At 42.9% G+C, this 27685-nt stretch overlaps 1 protein-coding gene across 17 annotated transcripts in view; it reads right to left on the reverse strand.

Moving 5' to 3' along the window:
* Positions 1–976: 976 nt before the first annotated feature.
* SLC8A1 (solute carrier family 8 member A1) overlaps positions 977–27685 on the reverse strand; it is a 374640-nt gene continuing 347931 nt past the window's right edge. For all 17 annotated transcript variants that reach the window (XM_032881999.1, XM_032882003.1, XM_032882012.1 and 14 more), the window contains 2 exons: positions 26156–26431; positions 977–1824 (listed from right to left, as the gene is read on the reverse strand). In XM_032881999.1, coding sequence (XP_032737890.1) covers positions 1448–1824; positions 26156–26431 — 653 coding nt within the window. In that variant the 3' untranslated portion in view covers positions 977–1447. The remainder of the gene's footprint in view (positions 1825–26155; positions 26432–27685) is intronic.

Raw genomic sequence — 27685 nt, forward strand, 5'->3', positions numbered from 1 at the left:
ATCAAATCCAGCCACTGATCTACACCTCTCTCCTTGGCCTTCCGGAATCGTCAACGGGTGACTGCTTGGAGGCCTCTGGTGTATTGCACATGGCTAATTTCCCATGAAGATACTTGGTAGTTTGCCTGCTGTCCTCTCAATAGCTTTAACTTCCCAGTGAACTGTTATTGCTTCTTAGAAATGAATGTTCAGGTCCATGAACAATAAGCCATTTTCTCCTTTTATCCCTAGTATAATCAAACTCAATAACAACACAAAAGTTACAACTCAGGTGAAAAGGAAACTCACTTATGTCTTCAATGTCCAGTCAACATTGCTGAATGGGAGAACAGTATACACTATACTCTACTATATACAGATACGCTTATTTTGTTTTTCATCCATGCACTGTGTAACAGGTATCACAACAACATTCCCAAACAGGCACATGAAGAAGGAGCCAATGTTCAGTCATGGCTGGAACAGGATTGTGCAAGCCACGGATGCTTTTGAAAATAAAACCGACGCATGATCCCAGGTGACAGCGAACATGGGACTGGGACACAGTGATGCAGATGGAAAAGAACGATGTGCTTTTTGAGTGGGGTTATTCCTGTTTGCATGAGAGGTGGTGGGCACGAGGAGGGTTGGGTTGGGGATCCGGGGGGTTAGCCAGGCTGGAAAACCAGAATAAGGGCCTTGCTAATCACAGTCCAGAGCTAAAGAGATAAGAAATAAATGAGTTTGCACGTTCTTGGGAATCGAGGCACATCATTCCTGTACCTGTTGAACAAGAGCGCCAGGCATCGTGTCTTTAAACACCAGACTGTGTCTAGAATCGTCACTTCTCCTGGCTGCATTCGAGCTCCCACGCTTCTCCTCGGAGGCAGCTCTACCTCTGCTCATGTTCCAGAGATGAGCGCGGAATTTAGCAATCTAGTGAAGACATGCTGCTGCTTCCATGCCCATATCCTTTCCTAATCCAAAATAACTTGTTAAAGTGTTTGGAGAGAGTAATTATAAGGATTTAAATTTTCTTTACCAGAAACCCATTTGCATATAGATTGATCATCACCTCCCCCAAGAGAAACGAAAACCTTGACCGTCCCAAGGAAACAACACAAAATCGAACGTCAGCCACCTCCCAGCCCCCACCAAAAACAAGCGGAAACAGAAAACAAAATCACAGACTTAACGATTTATGAACCTGGAGAGAACACAGTCCTTCTAGGCTGAGCTGCAAAGATGCCCCTGCCTCCATGCCTTTGTTCAATGTGATGATGCCCCTGGGAATGGGAGGTGATGGTTTCTCACTCCGGCCCTAGTACAGAGTATGCTCTTGAAGCTGGATTCCATCAGCAGGTAGGTGAACATGACAAATGTCAGTTTCCTCTGTTCATTATACATAATATTTTATGTATATATATACGTATATATATATATAAATTTACTATATCTGATTGTTCCTTTAGAAGCCTTTTATGTGGCAGTAGGCCTCCAGGGAGGAGAAGAAAATGTACAAGAGCCACAGGAGCACGAAGAGGCAGGATGTGAGGAGCTTGGCAGTCCGGGGCCCACCCAGCTCACCTCCGATTTCCGGCCTCCGCCGATACAGCAGCACCCCCACGTTGATGAACGCAAAAATGGTGAAGAGAGTGACAGAGAAGGCCAGTGTGCCAGGGGACACTTTGAACTGTTCCCCGTTGGCTGCGTGGTAGATGGCAGCGATGGACCAGGCCACGCCGATTCCCAGGAAGACGTTCACTGCGTTGCTGCCGGTGACATTACCTATGGACGCGTCTGCATACTGGTCCTGGGTGGCTGCCACTTTGCTTGCAAATGTGTCTGTGGAGGAAAAAGAAAAAGGCAGCGACACTCGGTATTTTAAAGTGGGCTGTGGAGAGCTGGAAGCTTCAGACACGTACTCTAGGATCAAATCCCCCAGTGCGAACCCAGGGACTAGGAGAGGGTTTTGCGGTTCTCTGAAGTCCCGGTCCTGTGGTCAGGACGATGGGATCGAGACATCAGAAGCCAAAGGTGTGGTGTTGGCTGTGTTATTGACCAGAGGATCTTGGCCAAGTTCTTGACCCACAGGTACCACAGGTCTCTGTCATCTTGATCTCGCAGGGCCACATTTTTCAGAGGGATCGTGGCCCATCGATGTCAGAATCACGTGGGGGTCCTGCTGTCATAATGGAATGTGTGACCCCAGGCAGATTACTTAATTTCCCTAAGTTTCAGTTTTTTAATCTGTGAAATGGGGATAGAGACGCCCATTTCAGGGTGTTGTTAGCCTGAAATACAACATGTGAAACGCTCATATTTCTTGGAGCAAGGTAAGAGTAGCTCTTTTTTTCTTGTTTTGCAAAGACCGTGTAATGCAGGCTAGATCAATTTACTAAAAGCGGAGGCAGGATCTGATACAGCTCCCCTTATCGAGCAGGTAAATAGAACTTGCGAGATACTCTGTTTCTTTTCTATATAATTTTCTCATTAATAACATCAAGGTCCTCTCAGCTACCTTGGCAGAAGACTTTGCACAGAAGGTTTATAGAAGATGTGAATAACTTGTCCAATTGAACTCAAAATTGCAGAGCCAGTAATGGCAGGTATGATATCACGGGAAGGTACTGTCATGCCACCTGCTCTGGTCATCTGGAGGTTCCCCAGAAGCTGTGAGCACGCACAGGCTTGAGGGATATTGGAACTACTTCTCCCCTCTGTTGCTAGTCTGTTGCCACCATTAACCTTTGGAAAATCCCCAGTGGGGATGAAACATAAAGCCTGTGAGCTTTTATCAGCCTCTAGATTTTTGTGCTTTACCCTGGCAAGTAGGTTATTTAGGCTGCTCAGAGGATACTGCAAAAGCAGTACCCCCTCCCTTTTTTTTGGAAAGGAAGTCAGTCAACATGGAAGGCCCCATCTCATTAATCCTGACCTTTGCAGTGGAAAAGCAGGTTTTACTTACTGTTCTATAATTAAACTAAGGCAAACACTGCTTCCTCTGTACCAGGCACTATCCCACACATATTACACGTGTGTTCTCATTTAACCCCCTTATCAGCCTTAAAGATGCTCCTGTTCCCTTTTGTGATTTGGGAGCACCTCTTGGGACAGGCCAGTAGATCAAGGCTTTTTTTTTTTTTTTAAATTTTTATTTATTTATTTGACAGAGATCACAAGCAGGCAGAGAGGCAGGCAGAGAGAGAGAGAGGAGGAAGCAGGCTCCCTGCCGAGCAGAGCGCCCAATGCGGGGCTCGATCCCAGGACCCTGAGATCATGACCCGAGCTGAAGGCAGAGGCTTTAACCCACTGAGCCACCCAGGCGCCCCAGATCAAGGCTTTTTAAACCAAACTGATTCCATTTCCGAGCCCGTTCTCCCTCCGTACCACACTCTGTACCACACACAAGTTTTCCCTTCCTCATTTCAGATGGGCCTGATCCTTCCGCTCGGAAGCCCAGACCCAGGGGCTTGCAGGATGCTCTTTCTTGCCTTGGAGCGAAGACTCCAGAAGGGGTCGGGTCTGTCTGCTCGCCCGCCCGCCCGCGTGGATGTGCGCGGCTCTGTGTGTTCAGATCATGCCCTGCAGCCCCGTGAGGGCCGTTTGGGAGGCTGGTGAGGAAAAGCCCAGGCGAGACGAATCTTAATGGTCTCTTGCACTGCATTATGAAGAATTATTAGGAGCTGCAGCAGCAGTCTCAAAAAAAAAAAAAAAAAAAAGTTCTGCTTTTCTTTTTCAAGGACAGGCAGCTGAGCAAGGAAAGTAAAGGGAAGAGTGGAAGGCAAGAGAAAGCAGCTCACAGCTCAGCTGCCGCAGAGGAACATCTGAGACGGGCTCTGCGCTGACATGGTGGCCGGCACCAGCTGGTGGCGAACAGATGGCCGCGGTAGGCTGGGCCGTTGGGGTGGAGGCGCTGCCTCCCCATGCTGCAGGGGCAGGCGGCCTGGTGCTGGGCCACACCTGCCTACCACTCCCTGGCATGGGCTACAGGGCACACTGGACTTCTGGGGTGCCCCATCTCCGCTCAACCCCTAGACTTTCTGGAGGTTTCTGCCGCTTAGCCAGAAAGGAATGAGGCATAACATCAAAAATTCCTGGGCCTCGGGGACCCTAAACACCCAGATTAGTCCTTTCGCCTGAAACGCAGGGCACACCCAGATCTGCAGGGATGTATCCCTCCCTCGGTTTTTTGATAGCCTGTTGTGAATATCCAATTCTTGTAATAACAGGCTCCTGTTTTCACATTCCTTTCTCTGGCTTCCCTACAAAATGAACAGCCAAAGTAACTAGTGTGTCACATAAATGAAACCTGTTTGGGGCCTTCGGCATCTGGTAGGTTTTATTTACCTGCGTTTGACATCAGGCCTTTTGTCTGTTTTAATTCAAAAGCTATGCAAAAATGATAGAGACACAAGCAAAGCCAAACCATTAACTTTAGCTCCAGCAGAGACAATGCTGTTTTTCAAATAAAGTATGATGGAATCTCCCCAAATTACCTTCTATCACTGCTTTGCTGCTTCACGCAAAGAGCAACACATCACACACCATATGTCAGGCACTGCCAAGCCTTACCCTGAACACTAAGCCCGTAACCTGCTTACGGTTGAACAAGGCAAAAGACACTCATATGCCATTCCTCAAAGTAAAATCCAAGAAATAACTACTGCTGTGGTTTCAGGGGGGAGGGGGGATGTCGTAATCCTATGCAGAACTTGGCTCATTAAACAAACACATGCAAATCAGATTTCCCATGTGATTGGCACAAAGTAAGACATGTTGATAATTACATATATATATATACATATATATGTATATATATATCTTCCTATGTATACACCTTAGGTCAGATTTCTAGTAGGAATTTTTCCTTTTAACTCTCACCTTGAACTCTAATAAATTTTGAATTAGTCATAGCCTTAGACTCAGTCATAGCCTTAGACTTTTCGTTCTGCTGCCTGGTACCTTTGACTAAAAATCAGTGATTGGGGAGAGGGGTGCCTGGGTGGCTTAGTTGTTAAGCATCTGCCTTCTGCTCAGGTCATGATCCCGGGGTCCTGGGATCAAGCCCCACATTGGGCTCCCTGCTCAGCTGGAAGCCTGCTTCTCCCTCTCGCACTCCCCCTGCTTGTGTTCCCTCTCTCACTGTGTCTCTCTCTGTCAAAAAATAAATAAAATCTTAAAAAAAAAAATCAGTAATGGGGAAGATTCAACTGGGAGACAGCATGGCTGGAGCTAAACCATACATCACAGAATCAGGATATAACCATTCTCGGCAGACCTGTCTTAAGAGTTTCCTGTGTGTAACCTTGGCCAAGACATCTGGTCCATGAGCAAAAGAGGTCAGCACACTCCCCTTTCCTCCGGAAATTTTTTTTTTTTTCCTGAATTTCTCAAACTTTATAGTTACATACAGATTTAAATGCCCCTTCTGTAAAAAGGATACTTATTATATTCCTACAGGTCACACATCAGGTTTACGATCCAGAGCAAGGGTTTCATCCCAGATGATTTGTTCTTGACTCTTAGCATATTTGGGGTGGGGCAGGTGTTCAACTCCCAGGCAGTGTGCTCAGGAGCTGACACTGATGGTGATTTTAATTGGGATCGAGCCTGTTTGCGGAGGCTTCGCTGCTTCCCCAGCACCTCTGAATTCCTAACAGTAGACAGACCAGGGGGTACGGAGCTTCATTAAGGAGACAGTTTTAGCTCTTCTTCTGAGCGTTCTTGGGCAAGACACTTCAGTTTTTTTTGTTTTTTTTTTTTTAGGTTCTAGTTTCTTTATCTAAAATAAAGGATTTAGATTAGAATATCTCTAAGACTCTAAGTTTATTGTTTGGGTGGTACACACAGCACATCAAAATGCTAAATTTACATGTATGATTTTGGCGTTTCTCTCTCTCTTTTTTTTTTTTTTCATAGGAGTTGGTACAAGGGCAGCCTTCTTCATTAGACTTGATTAGTGACAGTATCTCCTCATTTTAAAGAATGGCCTAAGTGAAATCTTCAAAAATCCTAGGAAGGTCTCTAGAGTTGAAGATACTGCCATTGATCAAATTGTGACAGTATTTATGAAATTAAACCATACCACACAGAGTCCGTACTTTTCCAAAGAGAAAAATGTTGGTGAAATTATTTACTTGAAGTCACTTTGACCAGTCATCCATTTATATGAGTAAAGCCATGGGTACACATGAGACAGTGATGACTATTGGCAAACAGTGTATGTAATGTCAAGTTCACACACGACTGGTGTGGGGAATACTGGAAGAGCCTGGTTATAAGATCTGGGGCTTCACCCTCAACCCACTTAGTCAGACTCTCAGAAGAAAGGATACAGGGATATGCATTTTAGTAAGTGCCTTGGGTGAGTCTTCTTGACACCAGTGTTTCAGAACCATGGATCTAATTCAGGCATGGGAATGACTATTGTTCCAAATGTCCACTGTTTGGGGGGCCTTGCTGAAAGGAACAGATGTTTGTTTTGGGGAAGCAGCTGATTTCTCTTAGAAACAGTGATGCCCTCAGATACCGGGGTTATTTTACTCACAGAACCACTTGGGTGGGCTTGGCGGAGGGGCCAGGCCTGCCTAACTGTAATGTCCTCCCACTCTCAAGTCACACAATGCTCTTATTACTGTTTTTTTTAAGGTGTATTTTAGCTCGAGTGAGTGCATGGATTGGGCGGGGTGGGGGCAGAGGGAGAGAGTCTTCAAGCAGACTCCCTGCTGAGTGCAGAGCCCTTGGGCTCCATCCTGGGACCCATGAGATCATCACCTGAGCCAAAACCAAGAGTTGGACACTCAACTGACTGAGCTACCCAGGTGCACTAATGTTTTACTATCTTTAAACCTCATTCCAGGATAGATGCTACGAAAGGCCAAAGGAGGAGGGAAATTTACTTTAGTTGAATTCTGGCTCTGTCACCTTGCCAGGTAAGAAGCTTACCTACTTCATAGGGCTTTAAAAGAAATGCGTTAACATGAATAGCACTCAGACGAGGGTCTGGCAGCTAATGAGTGTTCAGTATTATTAGCTATTTTTATAATACAACAAACAGCACCAGAGCCCCAAACAATCAACAAGTGGTAAGGAATTCTGACCTAATGTGATAATTCTCAACTTTTAGGAAGTTATCACATCCTTTAAAGATTTACTTTATGATCCTATGCATTTAAAAATGTGATAGAGCATAAAATTATTCTTAAAAATCAAAGACATTTTTTATTTTGAAAATTCCATGTCACCTAAGCCATAAAACGACACTGGAGATGTGTTGGTTTCTAAGGCCCTCATCTCACTGAAAGGCAGGCATCTCTGCTGCACAGTGCACCTGTTCCTCTCTTACTCCTCTCTTTTAGGCACTGTGTTCCCTTGCTCTTTTAGAATTCAAATGGAAATAGTCGAAGTACTAGTTCTTCTGTCACGGAGGACTTTGAACAAGGTTTTGTCTTTAGTTGTGACATTTACCCAAGTAAATACAAAAACCACACTGCCTCACACACTCTGCCGGTTCATCTCAAAAGAATCCTTATTTGACTTCCAAGCAAAGTTCAAGGGATCAAGGAATTACTGGTGTTTGATTGGTTAATGACCAGTCAGGAGTTGTAAAAACAGAAAAAGGGTAAAACACTTAAATGAGATTTCTGCCCATAAAAGCTGCTCCTGAAAGAGAGAAAAGAAATAGAGACGGTGACATGGCCTATTTTTAGAAGAGAAGAAAATGGAGGTAAGCAAAAAGCTCCAGAGGACTCATGTTGGCAGATCAGAACACCTGCTTCTAGTCATTTTTATCCCCAACTGCAAATCAAGCACCAGGGCAACTTCTGAAAAATGCCAGCTTTCTAACCCCACCCAAGTTTCTGCTTCATCGGTCTGAACACTGGTGGTTTTTTTTTTTAATTTTATTTATTTACTTACTTATTCTATTTATTTATTTGGGGGATGGGGAGGTGCGAAGGGGGAGAGAGAAGCCTCAGCAGTCTCCACGCCCAGCATAGAGCCCGACGCAAGTCTCAGTCCCACAATTCTGAGATCATGACCTGAGCCAAAATCAAGAGCTGGACACTCAACTGACCTGTCCCTGGACAGCAGTATTTTTAAAGCTCCCCCAACTAGACTGAGATCTGCTCAGAGCCTTTGTGTCTTCGTCTGTGTAAGGACAACGGCACCTCTCATAGATTAGCCTGGATAACATACGAAATAGCCCTGACACCATTTTTTGGTTGTTGCTGTTGTTACCAAATAACTTTTTGCTCTGCTTATATTAACTTGAATGTTGGCACTTTGCAAGGGTACCCTGGGACTTAGTTTTCCTAGCATGTATTTGAAATCCTGGCAGATTTTAAGGGCGCCTGGATGGCTCATTCAGTGAAACATCTGCCTTTGGCTCCGGTCGTGATCCAGGGGTCCTGGGATTGAGCCCTGTGTCAGGCTCCCTGCTCAGCGGGGAGTCGGCTTCTACCCCCTGCACTCCCCTTCTTGTGCGTGCTTGCTTGCTTGCTCGCTCTCCGTCAAATAAATAAAATCTTAAAAAAAAAAAAAAGATATCCTGGTAGATTTTAAATTCAGAGATGAATTCTAATTAAAAGAAAAATAATAGGGGCTTATTTTCCAGGGGACACAAAACAGAGAAGAGGATGAACACAAACCAACAGTGCCATTTGATCGGCCTTCCAAAGTGTAATTTGATCCATGTTTTCAAAAGAAGATAACACTCCAGTCTTAAACACATCCATGATGGGGTGATTTTTCAGTATGATGATCATAAACATCCAAAAGAGGACCCAAGGTTCCCCTTCCTTGTCCACACCGCTAGCTTCATGAGATATGCTAAAATTTTCTAAAATCCCTGGTTCTAAATGTCTGAGGTCAATAAAAACACTGGAGCGCCTCAGAGAGCTCTGTCTGAGATGGGGCTCATTCTACTAAATCGCTTCCTCCCTCTCCCCACTCCCACTCTTGACCCTGAAAAAAGCCCCAAGCCAACGAGCTGGGTGTGGAGCAAAGAAGTGATGTCCTGCCCTGGTTGTCTCTTGAGACTTGGGTTAACATGGTTCCGGAGTGGACTAGATTATGTATGTTAAGCAGGTTTGGTACTTTGACTTTGGGAGTCCTTCTTATTTCCTTCCCCAAATTAAAAGGGTCATGCAGATCATCGCCATGGAAGTTCCACTGTGCGCCTGAAAAACTAAGGGGCTTAGGCTGACTGACTCGACAAAAGTCTCCTGATCTGGTCAAGGGATGAAAAGGCAGCTTGATGCTGACCATAATATTGCGCAGGTCCCGTGAGTTCGTGTGAATCGGCGGTTCTGCTTGGCATTGAGACACGTAAGCAAGCTGAGGTCACTGTCAGGAGTTCATTTGGTCACTGGGTTCCATGTTACTCTGTGGTTAACCATGGTCATTGCTGAAGAATGCTGGTCCTGATTTCCATGGACTGCACAGTGTCTCTAGTCAGAGTAGTAAGGAGCCTGAGCTAAGGAGTAAGACCTAGTCCTCCTCCAATTTGCCATACGCTGGCAGTGTGGCCTTGGGATAACCTCCCTTCAAGCCTCTGATATATAAAATAGGGAAAATAAAAATCCCCATTTATATAGCCATGACAATGATCAAAAGTACTGCAAAACAACTTAGCATGGTGTTTGGAAGCTCGTAAATGCACAGCAAATACTGTTATATTTCAGAATTCTTTGTTCTGGTGATAACAAAGGAAATGTTAATGTTATTAAAATTTTTCATTATGGTTTCCTTCAGCTAGGTGATTTGCGTTTCATAGATCTTATGTAGGATTTTGGGAGAATGTGTGTCTCTTTGATGTCCAGAAATGATGGTGGTGATAAGGGCAACAATAGTTAACATTTATGAGGCTCCTAGGAGAGGCTCTACATATGGCTTCTCATTTAATCTGCAAAACAACCATATGAGCTAGAAATTTCTATTATCTTCATTTGATAGATGAGAAAACTGAATCTCTGAGTGTAAGAAATTTGCCCAGGGGCACCTGGGTGGCTCAGTGGGTTAAAGCCTCTGCCTTCGGCTCAGGTCATGATCCCAGGGTCCTGGAATCAAGCCCCTCATCAGGCTCTCTGCTCAGCAGGGAGCCTGCTTCCTCCTCTCTCTGCCTGCCTCTCTACCTACTTGTAGTCTCTTAATAAAATCTTACCAAAAAAAAAAAAGAAAGAAATTTTTTCAGAGTTATATAGCCAGTAAAAGGTGAAGCTAGAATTCAGACCAAACAAATATGATTCTAGCTAGAGCTCATGTTCTTAACCACAGGTCCATGGTGGTTTATTTTTTTAGGATTTTTTTTGGGGAGAGAGAGAGAGAGAGAGAGAGAAGAAAAAGTGTGCAGGGGGAGGGGTAGAGGGAGAGAGAGAATCTTTTTTTTTTTTTTTAAAGATTTTATTTATTTATTTGACAGATCGAGATCACAAGTAGGCAGAGGCAGGCAGAGCGAGAGAGAGGAGGAAGCAGGCTCCCTGCTGAGCAGAGAGCCCGATGTGGGGCTCGATCCCAAGACCCTGGGATCATGACCCGAGCTGAAGGCAGAGGCTTTAACCCACTAAGCCACCCACGTGCCCCGAGAGAGAGAATCTTAAGCAGACTCCGTGCTGAGCACAGAGCCTGACACAGGGCTTGATCTCATGACCCTGATATCATGATCTGAAATGAAACCAAGGGTTGGACGTGCAACAGACTGAGCCATGCAGGCGCCCCAGAGCACAAGAGCATGGGTATTAACAAGGACTAAATAACATATCTGAAATTTGAAAATGGACAAAGTGTTCAAAGATGATATCCAGAAACTTTATCGTGTTCATCTGGTACAGAAACAGATTATGAAGGGGCTATTTTCACGGATGACCCTTCATTCCTTTAGAACAACATTAGAGATCAGTGACAAGGTAATTTTTTCAGTTCCTTAAGTTCCTGGTTTCTTTTGGGTATTACATTTACACTGTCTTTCTAGTACATAAAAATAGGCTCGAGAGAACCTACTTTTAAAATAACATCAAGGTACTGCTATTTTCAGTGTTGAGCCATAATTCTATTATTTTTATAATAAACCTTTTTTTTTTTTTTTTAAAGATTGATTTGCGAGATAGAGAGCATGAGTGTGGGAAGGGTCAGAGGGAGAGAATATCCAAGCTGCCTCCCGCTGAGCTTGGAGCCCAACTTGGGGCTGATCTCATATGGCATGAGATCAGGACCTGAGGCAAAAGCAAGAGTGGATGCTTAACGGACCCAGCCACCCAGGTGCCCCTATAATAAACCATTATTTTATTAATACTGAGTCCATGAGGGTAAAGCATTGTTGAGATTTCGTCACGCAGCATTTTTGGTAATTTTGAAAAGGCAAAAAAGGGCATGTTTGGGGCCAAAACAAATAGCTGACGGTCACTTTCCCAAACCAGTTTGTTATTAGACACAGCTGGGACGCCTTGCCTCGAACACAGTCCAGGGCTGCCCTGCACGAAATAGGGTCCCTTCAGCTCGCTTCTTCCTTCCTTCCCCTTAATCTCCCTCTTTCCCTCAACCCCTCCCTTGCCTCTGAAGCCAGGTTCGTTCTTCTATTGCTTTGTTCTATTTCTGGAACATCCATCCCTTATCTGAAGCGTCTCAAGTCCTACTTCAGAAATGGTAAAGAGTCTTGCTAGCAGTAGCCATGGCTGAGTGGGACAGGCTAGAAAGACTGCACTGTAACTTAGAGAAAACAGAAACCCTCCCTCTCCCTTCCAGGTAGCCCTCCTAGGTTAAAAGAGAACCTCCCTGTCAGCTGGGCCCTATTAGCATAATTCAGGGCCTGCAGATCTACACGATACACTGAAGACACCCATGTGCCTTGTCTCCTTGTCTCCTTGTAGATATTTACCCACCCAGGTATATTCCCCCACAGACCTTCTCTCTTTGAAAGGGATTGCTTTGTGCATTATGAGCTCAGGAAAGCACCAGCACTGTTAAAAGTAGGCAAACAGAGGCAACTCAAGAAATAGAAAAAAAAGGTCACTGCATACAACTTCAACACAGGCCTGGAGGCAGTAGGTGCTACCTGACGGTGGGGAGTTGAGGCGGTTCTAGAAAGTTTTGTTAATTCTTCTACTTCTGCTCCTACTTTGCGTTGATGGGGTGTAAAATTTTTTTCCATTAGCTTATTACTATGGATTAATTGAATGGTCCACAAAGACATATGTGTCTATCAAAAGTCTTAAAAAAATCACAAAATCTTTGATCCAGCAATTTTATTTTGGGGGATTTAGAAGTAATCCTGCAAGTGTGAAAGTTTATGTGTGGGGGTTGTCAGTGCAGAGTTTTTATGTTAAAGAAACATTAGAAAACTATCATTTCTGGTAAAAAATTACAAGTTTAATGTGCAACTGTTAAAATTATGGTTAGAGGTACAAAACGAAGTAAAATGTTCATGACACTGCTAAGTGAAAAAGGTTCTGTAACTATGCTTAATATAAGTCCATTAAATGTGGGTAATTAGTTTTATCCTTGTATATACATTTTTGTTCAATTTCTTTAAACATCCCAGGATTTTAAAATGAAATAAAGATATAAGAATGCAAATGGATGGTGGGATTGCTGGATGTTTTTTTTTTTAATTTTGTGCTTATTAATATTTCCTGTTTTAATTACAAAGTTTGTGTTTATTGTATTATTAAAGGGCTAACCTACATTTTTTTTTTTTTTAAAGTCTCATCTACATAATAGAGTCTGTCTGGGAAGGGATGAAAGGCTGATTTTCAGACTTTTCTGTTCCTTTTGGTGGTCAGGGCTATGGTAGCAAGATCCTAAGAAGGAAGGTATTGTATGAAGGACACACAGAGCAGGTGCATTTCAATGGGCAGCAGGGTGGGGGGCAGGTAGAAGTGATGAGGAGATTTCCTGGCCCTCAGGGACTGGCCTGGAGTTCAGAGTCAGGCAGGTGCCCAGGACAGGCCATAAAGGGGAACGAGGATTCTGAAAACAAACTTCACCCACTATAAAAGTTTTCTGAAGACCACTTGTGAGGGGAAGAGATGTGTAGGTCTTAGTTTCCTTCCAACCATTACCTGTCAGGTAAGGGCCTATAGAGCAAGGCCCAAATCTTCTCATTTTTGCATTTGTGTTCCAGCAACATCACATTGTATTTACTAATTGTATATTCCATTGACTTCAACCCACAAAATTAGTTCACATATTCATTTGTTAAGAGCTCTGTCCCCTTGAGACTTCTGGGAAAGGACCTAAGACCCAAGTGTTCATTGGTGATTCAGCTCTCAATAGAGATGTAATTTGCGACGCAGAGACTAGAAAGGAAGGTGTGGAGCTGTATCCAAGCTGCTAAGGGTACGTGATGAGACGGAACTCTAACGTCAAGTTCTATCCTTGTCTCTCTCCCAGGCACCTAGTATAGCTCTCGGTAGACACTTTTAAAATGTCTTTCGACAAAAAATTCTTATTTTTACATCTTAGAATTTTCAGAGCTCTCCCATAGATTTTCTACCATTTGCTCTTCGTGACAATTCAGTGGGTGGGTGGACGGGAGCAGCAGGTGGAAAAGATCAGTCCTGATCTTTTCAGGGGACAAAGCCAAAGCTCCCCAGGAGTCCGACGGAATGGGAACGCAGGGGTGGGCTTAAAATCCACGTTCTGTAGCTCCCGGTGCCCAGGTCCTCATGCGGCCGCCTTGTTTCCAAGATCCTTCATCAAATCCCGTTCTTGCCAGATACTACCCCATGCTCTGAACTGAATAACACATCAAGATTGCCTACCTCCTAGGGCTGCGGTGGATATTGAAGAGATAAATTATACAAATGTACTTTTTAAACAATGAAGCTATGCAAACGCGGTTCCTATGGAAACACTTTTTGTTTCATGCAAATGCTCTGCCCTGATGAAATCATCATGAATCACTGATGCCTTAATATGGATCATTTGTTGGTTATTCCAAAGTAATAACTGACATGGAACATTCCCAAGGGGAGGGGAAGAAGCACTGGGGAGAAAAACCCAGGGCACTCGGGTGCTCTCCCGCAAGAACAGATGTGTAGGGGCTGAGAAGAGAGTCACAGCTGCCCAGAGAGAGAAGGAAACCACCGAATAACTCAAAGGGGTTATTTAAAGGAATAGGCCAGGGAAAAGTAACCCCTATGCATCACTTCTAAGATTAGAACCACCTGGATGAGTTTTCAGGTGGATAACTAGAGGTCTGAATAGGTAATTTGCCGATTCTTGGTATAAGGAGTCACGCCACCCTATTAAAATCCTCCTCCACGTGCATAGAACACACATGCTCTTAAGGCCAGGATTCCATAATCCTGCTTTATTTTATTTTCAACACGGTTCATGCTCACTGCTATCTGAAACGTTATCCTATTTTTGTGAAGCATCCATTTTCTTCCACTGAGGTGTGAACTTCATGGGATTCAACCTAACATCGGTCTTGTTTATCCTCTGTGTCTACTGTGTCCCACAGGGCCTACTATATAGTGGGGGCTCCCTAAATATTTGTAAAATCAACGAAACTGAGTGCAGAATAGTTCTGGATCCTATGCTATGGCCCCCTATCCTACTGCTTCCTTTGACTTAGTTTAAAAATGGTATTAATCTCCTTCTTAATGTCTGATGACTAGTGTAGAGAGAAGACCACCTGACGATTTGATGATCAAGAACACCATATTGTCTCACTCAGTTTGCACATCCTGGTTCCTGGCTTCGTCTGTCAGAACATAAGCTTTTAATTTTCATGATTACTTTTCACTACTATCCCTGCTGTGGACTCAACCCAGGTGTAGCAGTTGTAAAAGAAAGGGCTTGATCCACATTCTTAGGACAAGAAGACTTGATACTGAAGTTACCAACACGAGGTTCTTCTGGATGCTATGACCCTTGTCTCCCTAAATGTGAAATTCTAGAAGCACAGACCAAAGGACGGGCAGCACCCGAGCCACTTCTGATGTGACCTCACCCTGAATACTGAGCCCCCTCTGAGCAACCTGACTTGTGGTGCTCTAGTTTGACGGGTGAGATTAGGGGTTCTGGCTTGCCATGTTTCAGCCGGCTGAAGCATCCTCAGACATAGAATCCTTCAGGGAAGGACGTTTTCATGATCCTTTTGCCACATTTGTGGTGATTTGTTGTTTTACAACTGCAATGCAGGAATGAGAAGGTATAATTAGCCCTCTGCTGGGTCCATTTGTAGACCCCAGCGGGGATCTCTGCAGTTCGGGATGACAGCAAGTCTTGCTTCTTGTCTCAACCCATGATTTTTTATAATGATAACCTAATAATAGTTTACAATTTATGGAGGACCATGTCAAAAAGCCCCCTGGGCTCCAGAGGGCAGGGGAGAGGAGAAAGAAAACAAATACAAAACATAATACTCTGATTGTAAATGATAGAACCAAAGTAAGCTGCCTTCTCTTTAGCACAAAATGCAGGATTTATATGTGCTGAGCTAAACAAAGGTTGTCAAATATGATCACCAATAGATTTGGCATTTCTGGGTCATGTGCCAGGAAAGATGGCCAAAGAACGTAAGGCGTTTTATGGATTTAAATCCCTTTTCTGGAATGAAGCAGAATATGAACTAATAATACATAGTTTATGTTTCATTCTTGGGAAGAGGCAGGATGTGAGGCCTGTGTGCTGAGGAACGTTGACGGCGTTCCAGCTGGCTTTGTGCAGAAATGCCAAGTACCACGGTTTCATGCTATAATATGCACTATCCCCAACAGATATTAAAATGCTTTTACAGTCACATGTAAGACTTGCTTTTTATTTGCCTTCTTTTCTCAAAATACCATTGGGCCTTAAATTTGTTGCTCAGGCAGTGCCATGACATGGCAATTAAGTTCTGCTTTTTTATACTACACATTTTTTTCTTTTGAATTTAGTAATAATAGGTCACTCTGTGTGTAGGGAGAACGTGTGCATGGCCTCTGTTCAAGGTCCTGGGCTCTACTCACTTCCTAATGGGTCCAGGGGCCAATGACTAGTATCTACAGGGTGACATGCTGAGGCCAGGGATAAGAGTAAGAAGCTTAACTCATTGGATTTCCCTCCTTAGCACTGTGTTATGATTACCTGACGCCCTGGACCAAGGATATTTAGGCTCAAGGTGTTACCCCAAGAGTCATAGTGCTAATTCAAAATACTATTGTGTGGTATTTTCCCCCAGCGATTTGGAATATATGAGCCAAGATTACCTTTGTGGGAAGGATAGTGGGATTGTTCTAAAGGCCGGCTGCACAGTTCCATATATGGACAAAGGGATGAAGACCGAAAACCTCTCTCACTTGTAGTTTGCATATGTCTGTAGAGATTTTGTGGTGCACAAAACAAAAATTGTTTTAAAATCTTACAGAACCTGAGGTAAATGACTACCTTTTGTATTACTAAAATGCAATTACTATCATGTAGAGAACCTGTGACATTTTTATATTAAAATTGGTCCCTGCGAAATGTTGAAAAAAGACAACTCTGTGGGTCAAGAAGTTACATTAGTGGTTGCCTGGGGCAGGAGGTAGAAGTGGGGATTACCTGTCAGGAGGCAAGAGGGATCTTATTAGGGTGATGAAATGTTCTAAAACTGGATTAGGGTAGTGGTTGCAGGGCATTGTAGATTTGCTAAGAAAATCACTGAACTGTATCCCTCGATGAGTGACATTTCTGGTATATATATTATGTCTCAATAAAGTTGTTTAAAAATGCAGCCTGAGGCCTGAATATGGAAGAAAAGAAATGCAAAAAAAGTGGCTTGAAATTTTTCATTTTCATTATCTTATTTTCAAATGGGAGAAGGGAAAAAAATGAAAGTTACCACCTCAACCTTATTTACAAGTCCCCTGTAGGAGACCTGTGCTCTCATGAATCCCCTTGGAGCAAACAGGTCTTAAGGCCTTCAGTGCACTTGACATTTGCTCCCTTTGGAATATACCTTGAGACTAAAAAGGGGAGGAAATTTGTATTCATCCACATTGCACATTCATAACACCCACTCTCTGAACACACACACACACACACACACACACACACTCATTACCCACACCGCTGAATGGGGTGATGTTTCTGCCAATGTCCTTGCTTTGGGTGACCTAGACTCTGTAGGAAGGATCAGATAAGACCAGGATGAAATATTTTTAGCTTCCCTTCTCCTACACTGTGGTTTTTGTGGAACTGAGTGCAGGTGGCTGGCGTGGGGTTGGGGCACTAATCTAAAGACCATGGAGCTTCCTGTTGGGCATGCCGCGCGCTGAATTCTCATGGACCTCCTATGAGGGCACCTCATGGTCAGCATCTTGGTCCCCCTCCAGCCTCGTGCTCCCTGCCCGCTGTTCACGCAGTCCTGCCCTGGAGGCAAATCCAGGATTGTAACTGCCAGCAAAAAAACTTAAAAGAACTGAACACAAACTCTTCTTTTGGGCCATAAGAATAAAGGATACGAATAGTTTTGAAATGGGTCTTTCCCAGGTTTTTACAAGATGCTTTGGGTCTGCTGCCTGGAGTCTACTGCCCAGTGTTTTTTCAGTTTCGGATAACAGGCTGTTCGTGTGCCATTTATGGAGCAAATCTTGTGAAATCTAGTATTCAGCCTTCCTTTGTTTTGCTCTGTCCTTATGTTTGCTTTTGTGAGCTGCTTTCAACTGCTATGACATCACCTATTCGTAAGAGAGTGTGCTGAAACATACTGAGCATTTTACCTCCAGCTCTCTGGTCCCCAGCATGAGGCTGAGATAAGGTCCTAGGGAAAGGCCTCCGAAGGATTAGTGCTACGTGGTGCTGCACTCTGGCTATGTCCCTGGGTGGCTCTGCCTCTTGGCCAGACTACGATCAGAGGGCCTGTTTTCAGCAGTGCTGACCTTTCTTGGTGGCAAAGAAACTGCTTATTAGGGTATCTGGAAATGAAATACACCTGCCCTTTAGGATCCTCTTGGGGGAACAGACATTAAAGCCGTGGGGAAATCATAATGCAGAGTAGAGCAATTCTGTTTTCATTCCCATTTAAGCTGATGTGAAATGTTAATCATCCAATTAAAAATGTATACACACTGTAGCTACGGCACTTCCTCTCCAGCCTGTGGCTGAGTTGAAACGCCAGTGTTCAGAGGATTAAGCTCAGAGAGGATACAGTTCAGGAAACAGGAATGCAATTGGGAATGTCTATCTCACCAGGATTCCTTATATAGGACCATAATGAAGCCAGGCTGAGAATTTACTTTGTTTGCTATTTTCACTTGCTGTGATGTAGCTAGGTACCAGTAGGCCTAAACCCATGTATCAGTCCACTGAAGTAGAAAAGCAAAGAGGGGTGCCTGGGTGGCTCAGCCAGTTAGTGGCTGCCTTAGGCTTGGGTCATGATCCCAGGGTCCTGGGATCGAGCCCTACATGGGGCTCCTTGCTCAGTGGGGAGCCTGCTTCTCCCTCTCGCTGCCTGCCTGCCGCTTCCCGCTCTCCCTGCTTGTGCTCTCTCTCTCACTATCTCTCTCTCTGTGTCAAATAAATAAAATCTTTAAAAAAAAAAAAAAGCAAAGAGTTTTTTTTTTTTTTTTTTTTTGAGCAGCAATCATATGTGAGGCCCTGTGCTGGGTACTTGGTTAAAGTGCTCTTGTGTCATCCTCACTACAAGTCTGAGACAGATTTTCATGTCCCTGTTATTCAGGTTAAGGAGCTAAGGATGATAGGAGGTGAGCAATTTGCCTCTGGGGGTGTCATACATCTTAGAAGTGGCGCGGGTGTGTTTGAACTCATGTCCATCTGACTCTAAAGCTCGTGTTCTTTTATACCTCCTGGTGGATCTCCATTAACACTGTACTAAGAAGATTTTGCATAGTCTTTCTGATATTGAGAGAGTTAACGAGTTCATCTGTGAACCCAGAAATGAGAACACTGTCTCAAGTAGGATGGAGGGAGAGGAAATGATTGCATCAGTCAGATTCCTTGTGGTTCTCCTGGGTAGATCAGATGGCTGTGAGGTTTCTGAGTGGCTGAATACAGTTTCCCCTGAGAAGAATATTTGATTTGTGGGGGGTGCTGTGTTTCCTTCTGGCCCCATCTCTGTTGTTCGGTAAGGGGTAGGCTGAGTGTGTGTAGGGATAGATGCCTTGGACATTTATCTCTAGTGATCCTACTCCTGGGCTCCTACTTCTTTCTGCTCAGAGACTTAGAAGACTGGGCTTGATTTCCAGAATGGTCAGTAAGTCTTTGCAGAACATGACTGCTGAGAGAACATCCCCAATATCTTTCTTGCGGCCTACTGACCCCAGTGGCTGGCCAGCCTTGTATCACAGGAATCTTTGGTCTTGGCGCAGAATGACCAGACTTCCTCTTGTCGTCACTTCCATTAGCAATGCATGGCTATGCTCACGCGGATTACCTTGGCTTTTTTTTTTTTTTTTTTTTTTGCCAGCTAGGTCAGAGCTGAACAGATTTAAAAGGGTTTCCAATGGTCTTAGTGTTTAAATTTTTATGTGTAAGAAATGCTAACTGTTTATGGGTATAGAAATAGGCCTTTACCGTTTCTGAAATTTTTGGAAGCATGTATTCTACTAGGTATTTTCCATGCCAAAGACAATAATGATAGTGCCTGGCCCCAAAGAGCTTGAGTATAATTCTGCTGTATGCTTTAAAAATGGAAAACACTAAATGGAATCAAAGAGAGAAGTAATTTTCCCCAAATTATAAGGTATGTGAGGAAGAATGTATAGAATGCTTACTTTAAAAGTGAAACCAAGGTGGAATGAGAGTGGTTGAGTACAGATTATAATAGAGACACGATTTGTCATTGACTGAAACTTGAACTGGATATGAGCAAATCATTTATTCTCTTGAGCCTTAATTTCCTAGTTAACTGAGGACTTTGGTGCTTATTCTCTTTATGCAATAAAGTGACTTTTAGACAGGGCCACCACTATATACATCCATGGGTATGGTACCCTGTACATACCCAGGAGTATCATTTAGATTATGGTGATCCCTTCAGATTGCCATATACAACGTGTAAAACCATACATGTTACTTTAGGATCCACTGGAAATAGAGCAGCAAGATATAATAAATTGCAATGTCCTATTACTCAAGTATATGATATAGTATTATAATTTTTAGAGTTATTATAGGTCGGGAAACTAAAACCCAAAACATGTTAACCATCCATAGTGATTCTTTTTTCTGCAAAACAAATAGTGTTTTCTAGTACAATATTAAAGAGGTAAAAAATAAAACTCATTTTTAGGAGAAGGGTTTAAGGAACAAAAAATAAGTAAACCTCAGGGGGGACAAAATCACTTCCTATCACTTAATGATATAACCTAAATAATATAACAGATCATGTAAATACAGTGTGCATGCCTAGCACACAGTGGAGTGATGTGGTGAATATTTTAAAATTTCCACCTCTGCTCATAAAACTTTTCCTACTCATTCTCGTTTCTGATGGTTTCTATTCCTTTTGACGTTTTGAGAGTTGATGTCAGTGTAATTATTTCTTGGATTAATACCCATTTTCAGTTGACAAAGTGTTCTGAGGCCCATAGTGCTTAATCCTCTCATCAACTCTGCTTAATACATGCCCATTTTACAGGCAAAGAAACCAAGGCTGAGTCAAAAAATCAATGAGTAATGGTTGGAAGTCCAGCTTTCCTGGATTGAGTTCTAATGCTCCCATCCCTGTATCCCCTCAGTATACTGTCATTGATACTGTGCTAAGAGAATGTAGGGAATAGCTAGGATAACCAGGTTTTGTCAAATTCTTCCTATGATAGTTAGAAATCTGGAAGTAATATAACTTTAAAATAGCACACAGTTTCTCTCTTATGTTTAACAAAACGTTCTATATACAGAATGGGAAAAAATGCCTAAAATCATCTATTTTCTTTCCCTTCATGACTTAAAATTTCTACAGTGAAATAATTCCTACTTGACAAAACTTAAAGGATATTTAAAACACTGGAAATGAACAGAAAATCTAACAATGCCAGAGGCTAAGAAACAGCTCTAGGATACCCAATTTTTAAAGTGTTGTGGTCCTAGGAGTAAACAACTCATAATTGGAAGTTATAGGGGGTAGTAGGCGAGATTCAGGCACAAGCCTTAATCAAGATGTATGGAGAAAGACCAAGGCAGAACTGAGTGAAGTAAAAATATTCCCAACTCCTTAACATCTAAGAGATTTCTCTGTAATTAAGGAAGGATGCTTGCTTCTACTTGACTCTAATAGAGCAACAGATGGAAGGAAAATCATGTTTTGAACATGATATAGAAGCTGGGATATCTTGACCCAATATACCCAGTATTATCCAAGTAAATAATTGTAAGCTAAAAAGGTGTATGATACAGTTAATGCCTACTACAAAAATGGCTGGGTTCTAAACTTGTTGGATTAATTTCTCATGAATTTTGAGCCTGTGTTCTATAGAAACAATCTGATGTAACATAGTTATGGACCCAAGTCAGGCTACTGCAAAATGCCTATTTAGCACTACACAGAATGTATCAAAAGTTTTAAAAGTATTGGCCTGAATTCGGGATCTTGAAAGCAGAGATGATAGCAGAGAAAAGAATGAAGAAGGTACAACCTATCTCACTCCTCATCACACTTTCCAGCATAGCCAAATTGTGAAAGAGGAGACTCCGTGCTCTTAAGTTACACATGCCCTTCTTACCACAATAACCTACCCAGATATATTCCTCAAGAATAAGCCACACTACAAAAGTATGTATGGCATATATCCCTCAGTCATAACTTTAAATCTTTTTTGTCTCCAGGTGTTAAGAAAGCCATCTCATTTAAGTAACTCATACTAATGTGTAAATGACTGATTTGTACATTCATTTATAGACAAAGCACATCCACACAAACACACAAGCACACAGGCATATACAATTCCATTACTTATGTATTAGCTAGGCATGATTTTAGGAGCCAAAGATAATGAGAGATTGAAAGGGCAGGATTTTCCCATGAAGCTTTCATTTCAGTGGTAGACAGTAACATTCAAAACCAAATGCAATGTCCAGAAAGTAATAAAGACTCTATTATAAGGTGATATAAGATGCTTCACATTGGTGGTCAGGAAAGGTCTCTTTGATGAAGTGATTTTTAAGATGAGATATACTTGAAGACAAAGAACCAGTCTTGTGTAAATGAAGGGAAAGGGCATTTCAGACAGCGAGTGTGACCTTGAGAAAGGAGTGAACCTGGGGCATGGAGGACAGTAAACAAGACAGTGGGGCTCAAGAACAGTGGGGAAGGGGGAAAACAGAATGGAAAGACAGTCAGGGGCCAAATCACATAGGTCTTTGTAAGCCAGGGGGATACTTCTGACGTTTATCCTGTGTAGGGAGCCCACGGAAGATTGTAGGCTGAAATGCAGTCTGATTTGCATCTTAAAGCAATCCTTAGCAGAAGCATGGAGACAGAGAGGAGGCCCCTGCAGGGATCCAAGAGAACGGCCTACCAGGACTTGGTGGTGGAGAGAGAGCTAAATGGGTCCTGTCAAGATGCACCGTAGAGGTAAGATCTGTAGGAGTTTTGAATGTCTTGACTGTGGGGATGAAGAAAAAGGAATCAAGGGCACTGTTGATATGTTACTGATGATGAGGATGATGATCAGTGTGATCATACTGTTTTAGATGATGATACTGTTTTCCAGAAAAAAGGCAAGATCTGGAAGGAATAGGTTTGGTTGAAGGATAAGGCCATGGGTAGTGGAAATAAGCAGTTCTACTTTGGGCATGGTGATTTGGAGCCCCCCCGTTACACATCCAGCATCAACATAGGGAGGGCAGTTGACATGTGAATCTAGAACTCGGGAAAGATGAGGCTGGGATAAACAATTGGTAATCATTAGTGTGTTGGTGGCATTTACACCATGAAGACTGATGGACAGGCCAGGCTTCCAGATGGGGAAGAGAAGAGAGCTGGAGACCACACTCTACTTACTCCAACATTTAAAGGTAGAAGAAGACCATTCAGGAAGCCCCTCTTCTCCAGACAAGGAGCTCTGCAGAGGGTGATTCAGGAAAAGTAGGCTCTTGCTCTCTTAACAAGTGTGAGTCTTTAAGGTCTTCTACGCCTACCTAAGGTTGGGCCCCCTTGATCCCCATGAAGACCCTCAGGAGTCCTCCTCTGCCAGTAGATTATAATGAACACTTAATTACCACTGGTAGGAGGGAGAAGCTCTTTTCCCCATAGAGTCTGAATATGATTAAAAAAAAATACTTTAAATGAGGTATTTAAATAATCCTGCCTTAGGGCAGGCCATCAGAAGCTGAGAATCCAAGGGTCTCACCTACAAAGAGGCAGCAATACCTCAAACACTCACTTGGAGCCCTCCTACTTTAGGAAAAGGATCAAGACATCAACCTAGAGAAAAAAAAACTGGGCCTCAGGACCAATGCCCTTTAGTGGTAAGCTTTGAGTGAAAAGAATTGGTCTCTTTTCCACCTGTAGCAACTGGGCTTTGTCATCTGGGAATAATAGCCTTTTTTTTTTTTTTTTTTTGAGGAGTCAGGAGAGGTAATAAAGCACTGCTCTGAATCATCAGGGTTCAAGAATAAAGTCAGAAATATTATGTTTGTTCAGCATCTTGTTCAATCTGCACAGCTTTTTTTGGGGGGGGATGTCTGTTTATATAAATATGATTATGAGATCACCTGTGACTACACTGTGCGGAAAACATGCTGCACGGCTCATACCACAGCAAATTACTGGAATTCTCTTGGTAACAGAGCAAAGAAATCTGTTTCCCAATGGGAAGAGTTTATGGCGGTGAAGGAAAACCATTTTGACAGCTAATGGTTTTGTTGTATTCTCCCCCAACAGGTTTTCTTACCTCTTGATGCCCCTACCTGGATTCTGAGCTGGTTTTAAGTGGCAGAACAAATGAGGTTTGTACACGAAGGTTTAGTGTAATCCACATTTCATTTTACAGGAAAAGAAAAATTAATGATATGGTATGGCAGCCACATTTTTCAAGAGAGTTTAATACAAGAGAGGAACAGAGCTACTTTGGAAGACTAGTATACAAGAAACAGAGTCTGTTTTGAGGTATTGAGATGAGGAGCAGGGAAATTTTAAAAATGTGTATTTTTAGAAACAAGGATTTTATGTAGTAAAAGCCCCCCCCCCTTTTTTTTTTGATCATTTGGCAAACAAAGATGCATTTGGTAGGACCAACTGCTGACGTTCCGGAGAGGTAGGTTGATTTTGAGTAACTCTGATGAGAGACCTAATTTTGCTTTCATTAGCATAATTTGCACATATTCTCCTCAAGGGTTAAACCCAGGGCCAGAAGAGTGTGCTAACCTGTGTACCATTTGATACAGTAATTTAAGCCTTAGGGAGAGTAGCCTCCAAAACATATTCCTATAGTAACCTGAGATAAGAGTGATGGCTGTTTTGTTTAGTTCCTTTTGGTGTATATGTTTTCTAAACAAAACAACTCACAATATGAATATTTTAAGGCTTTCCTCCTGCTTGTTAAATTTCTGGGTATTTTCAGAAAAAAAAAAAAAATCAAAATAAAGACCCAAACTGGAAACTGCTAGAAACAGCTGGTGTTGAGAGATCAGCAGTCAACTGGAAGACTTCGCATAGTTCTACTCGCTAAGGCAGTCGTACAAGGACCCCCTAGGTCCCCTGAGTCCTCGGTTAATTCACTGACACCAGAACCTTGTCAGGCCCCTTGAGGAGGACTCCCCCTTGGTGGATCAGTTGGATAACACCACGGGCGGTGGCTCATCACTCTACATCTGGACAGGTTCCTTCTGGTTACTCAAGGATCAAGTATCAGATCTACACTGGTCAGATCACCCTCCGCAATTCATAAATAATACCAAAAGCTGTTGTTTTCATCAAACTCCTTCTACTTTTTAAATGCTTTGCTAGATGCATAATTTATAGGTATTTTCTCCAGTCCTTGTCACGACTCTGCAAGTTTAGTATGGTTATCCCTATTTTACAAGTAAAGAAAGGCTCAGAGACACTGACGTGATAAATATCTGAGTACAGAAGAACAACTAGTGAATTCTAGCAAAGAGATAAATATGTGATTTAAAGTGCACTTGTTTTTCAGCATCAAAACCAAAAGCCAGGGTTACCTGGATGTCTGTCAGGATGTCAACTAGAACTTTGGTGACAGTAGGCTCTAATGTGCACCAGAATCACCTGTGAGCTTAAAACACACAGGTCTGGGCCCTTCCTCTAGACCTTCTGACTCCAAAGGTTGATGGTGGGTTTTTAATTAATAAGTGACTTTAATAAGGTCACTAGGTACAATGATTATCTATAAAATTTAATTGTATTCCGGCAAATAAAAAATGACACATAACATAGACCATCATAATAGCACCCAAAGTCCTCAAATACTTAGAAATATATCTATCAAAAGATGTGATACAAAGCATTCCTGACTACAAAACACTGACAGAAATGAAAATAAATCCTAAATAAACACAAAACAACTATGTTTATGGATTGTTAAGATGTCATTTTTAAAACAAGTTCCCAGGTAATTCTGATGCTCACCGAAATTTGAAAATTACTGCTATCAAGTTCATGTTTGGGAGGATGATTTCTTAGAAGTCTGGGCAAATATAATGAGCTACAGTTGTAGATTGGAAGAAGACTTTAGCTTATAAGGAATGCACAAAAAGACATCCACAAAATGTGTACTTGGCCTGCTTGGTTTGGCTGGGATTATTTTTGCTCTGTCCTGATTTTTTTTTTAATTTACATTAACTTTTGGGTCAGGAGAATATTGTATCAGGTCTTCAGTACGTATTTATCTCAGTTACCCAACCAACACAGTTTCACGGAAATTACCCAATGTTAGTAAATATATAAAAGACAAATCTTGTGCTTGAGGATGACTCATAATGTTGTGTTTTTGAAAGTGCTCACTGTAACGGGAAGCTGATCTATCGATCTAGCCGTCAAACTAGTCTGTGTTCTCTAGGCAGTCCCTCTGGGAATGCTTTCCTGTCATCACGATGATACTGACCAGCCTTCTAACCTTGAAAACTGCCATGACAGTCTTCTGGCGGTGACAGTATTTATACCTGTGGGCTCTTGCCTTTCATAGGCCTGTTTGTTATCACAGTCCTTGAAACTGTGAGAAAGAAAAGGTCAAGGAGGTGAATGGGCTGCCACGTCTGGGGAAAATCATATACGAAACGTATTCTCTACCTGGTACTGAAGTGCCAAGCGCGACGAACACCACTGCAGTCACAGAATCTTTCAGGCCAATGGTGCATCCGAAGTGGGAAGCCAGGTCTCCGATGAACGCCGTCAGGAGGCCGATCATGAGGATGGAGACAATGAAACAGGCCCAGCCGTTCCAGTATTCTGTAGGGGGCACGAAGGCGAAGAGGACCTTCCAGAACACGGTCAGAAAATGCATCACGTAATCAAAACAGGAGGGCAGCTTCTCCTCCCCACATTCGTCGTCGTCGTCGTCTTCCCCTAGAGGGAGGAGAAGCACATATCATTGCAATCCGGGCTGAGTGGTGTCTTCCTTTCTCCAACTCCCTCCTTCCTAGACCTTGTCATCCCTCCCCTCTGAGTAAGCAGGAGGTTGAGGTGATTGAAGCTTAGGGTTCAATCATAAGCTCAGTCAATCATAATTAACCAATTAATTATTAAGCTACTGACATACCCCATCACTGTGGCTGATGGGTCAATGGCAGAAATTTAAGTCCCCACCCAGTTCTGGTTATTATGCAATCAACACATCCTTTCTACAGTCCTATCCCCTCCAATGAAAGTTGTCATTTCAGGGACATGTACAGGATTTCTTCCAAAAGACTGGGAAGCCCTGTGCCTGGGTCAGAAAGAAACCTCTTTTGATAAAAGAGAATGATGACAGAGTTCTCCTAACCAAGGTTGTTCCAGCTTGGAGCCAGGCTCTGCGGATTCATGGTTAAATAGTCAGCTACAGGACAGTGTTCGACAGGCCCTCAGTCATAGCCCCGGGCCCCACATATGTCTTCAGCTTCATCTCTTGCGATTACTTCAAACCCAAACCTCATCCTAGCCAACGGAATTATCTGCACTTTTTTCAAACTATAAATACTCTTTCCTACTTTTGTCTTTTAGAACCAAATGTGTTTGGCATGTCCTAATCCCTCCCCCCTTCCCCCTTTCCATTTATCCTTTAAAACTCACTTCCTTTGTGAAACCTCGGACAGCCCCTTTGTCCTCCCACCAGAGCTGGAAATTCCTCCTCAGAGCTTCCCTAGCCTTCTGACACTTGGGACACTAGATCAGTGGTTCTCAGACTATGGTCCCTGGGCCAGAAGTATCAGCCTCAACAGGGAACTTGTTGGAAAAGCAAATTCCTGGCTACACTGAATCAGAAACTAGAGGACTGGGGTTAGAGTAGAGGGGAAGTGGCATAGGTGATTCTTGAGAACCAACCTCTCTCTAGACTAGTCACCCAAACCTTTTCCTCCCCAGTTAACTGTGAGTCCAGCAAGGGCAGGAATTCGTTCATTTTTGTGTCCCTAGTGTTCGGTCCCATCTCCAACATGTGGGATAAGCTGGCTAAGGGCTTATTAAATGAATTAATGCACGCACCAACCTCCGCTGACTTTATAGGACTGCTTAATTACATAATATACATACATGTACACACAATCCAGTTCTGCCAATTACATCATATAATCAGTGCATAAAGAAATGCACCAAGCTTACTACTTAAAGGAACCAGGAAATCAA

The sequence above is a fragment of the Lontra canadensis genome, unplaced genomic scaffold, assembly GCF_010015895.1.
Source record: "Lontra canadensis isolate GAN:19392208 unplaced genomic scaffold, GSC_riverotter_1.0 scaffold78, whole genome shotgun sequence".
In the NCBI taxonomy this organism is placed as follows: domain Eukaryota; kingdom Metazoa; phylum Chordata; class Mammalia; order Carnivora; family Mustelidae; genus Lontra; species Lontra canadensis.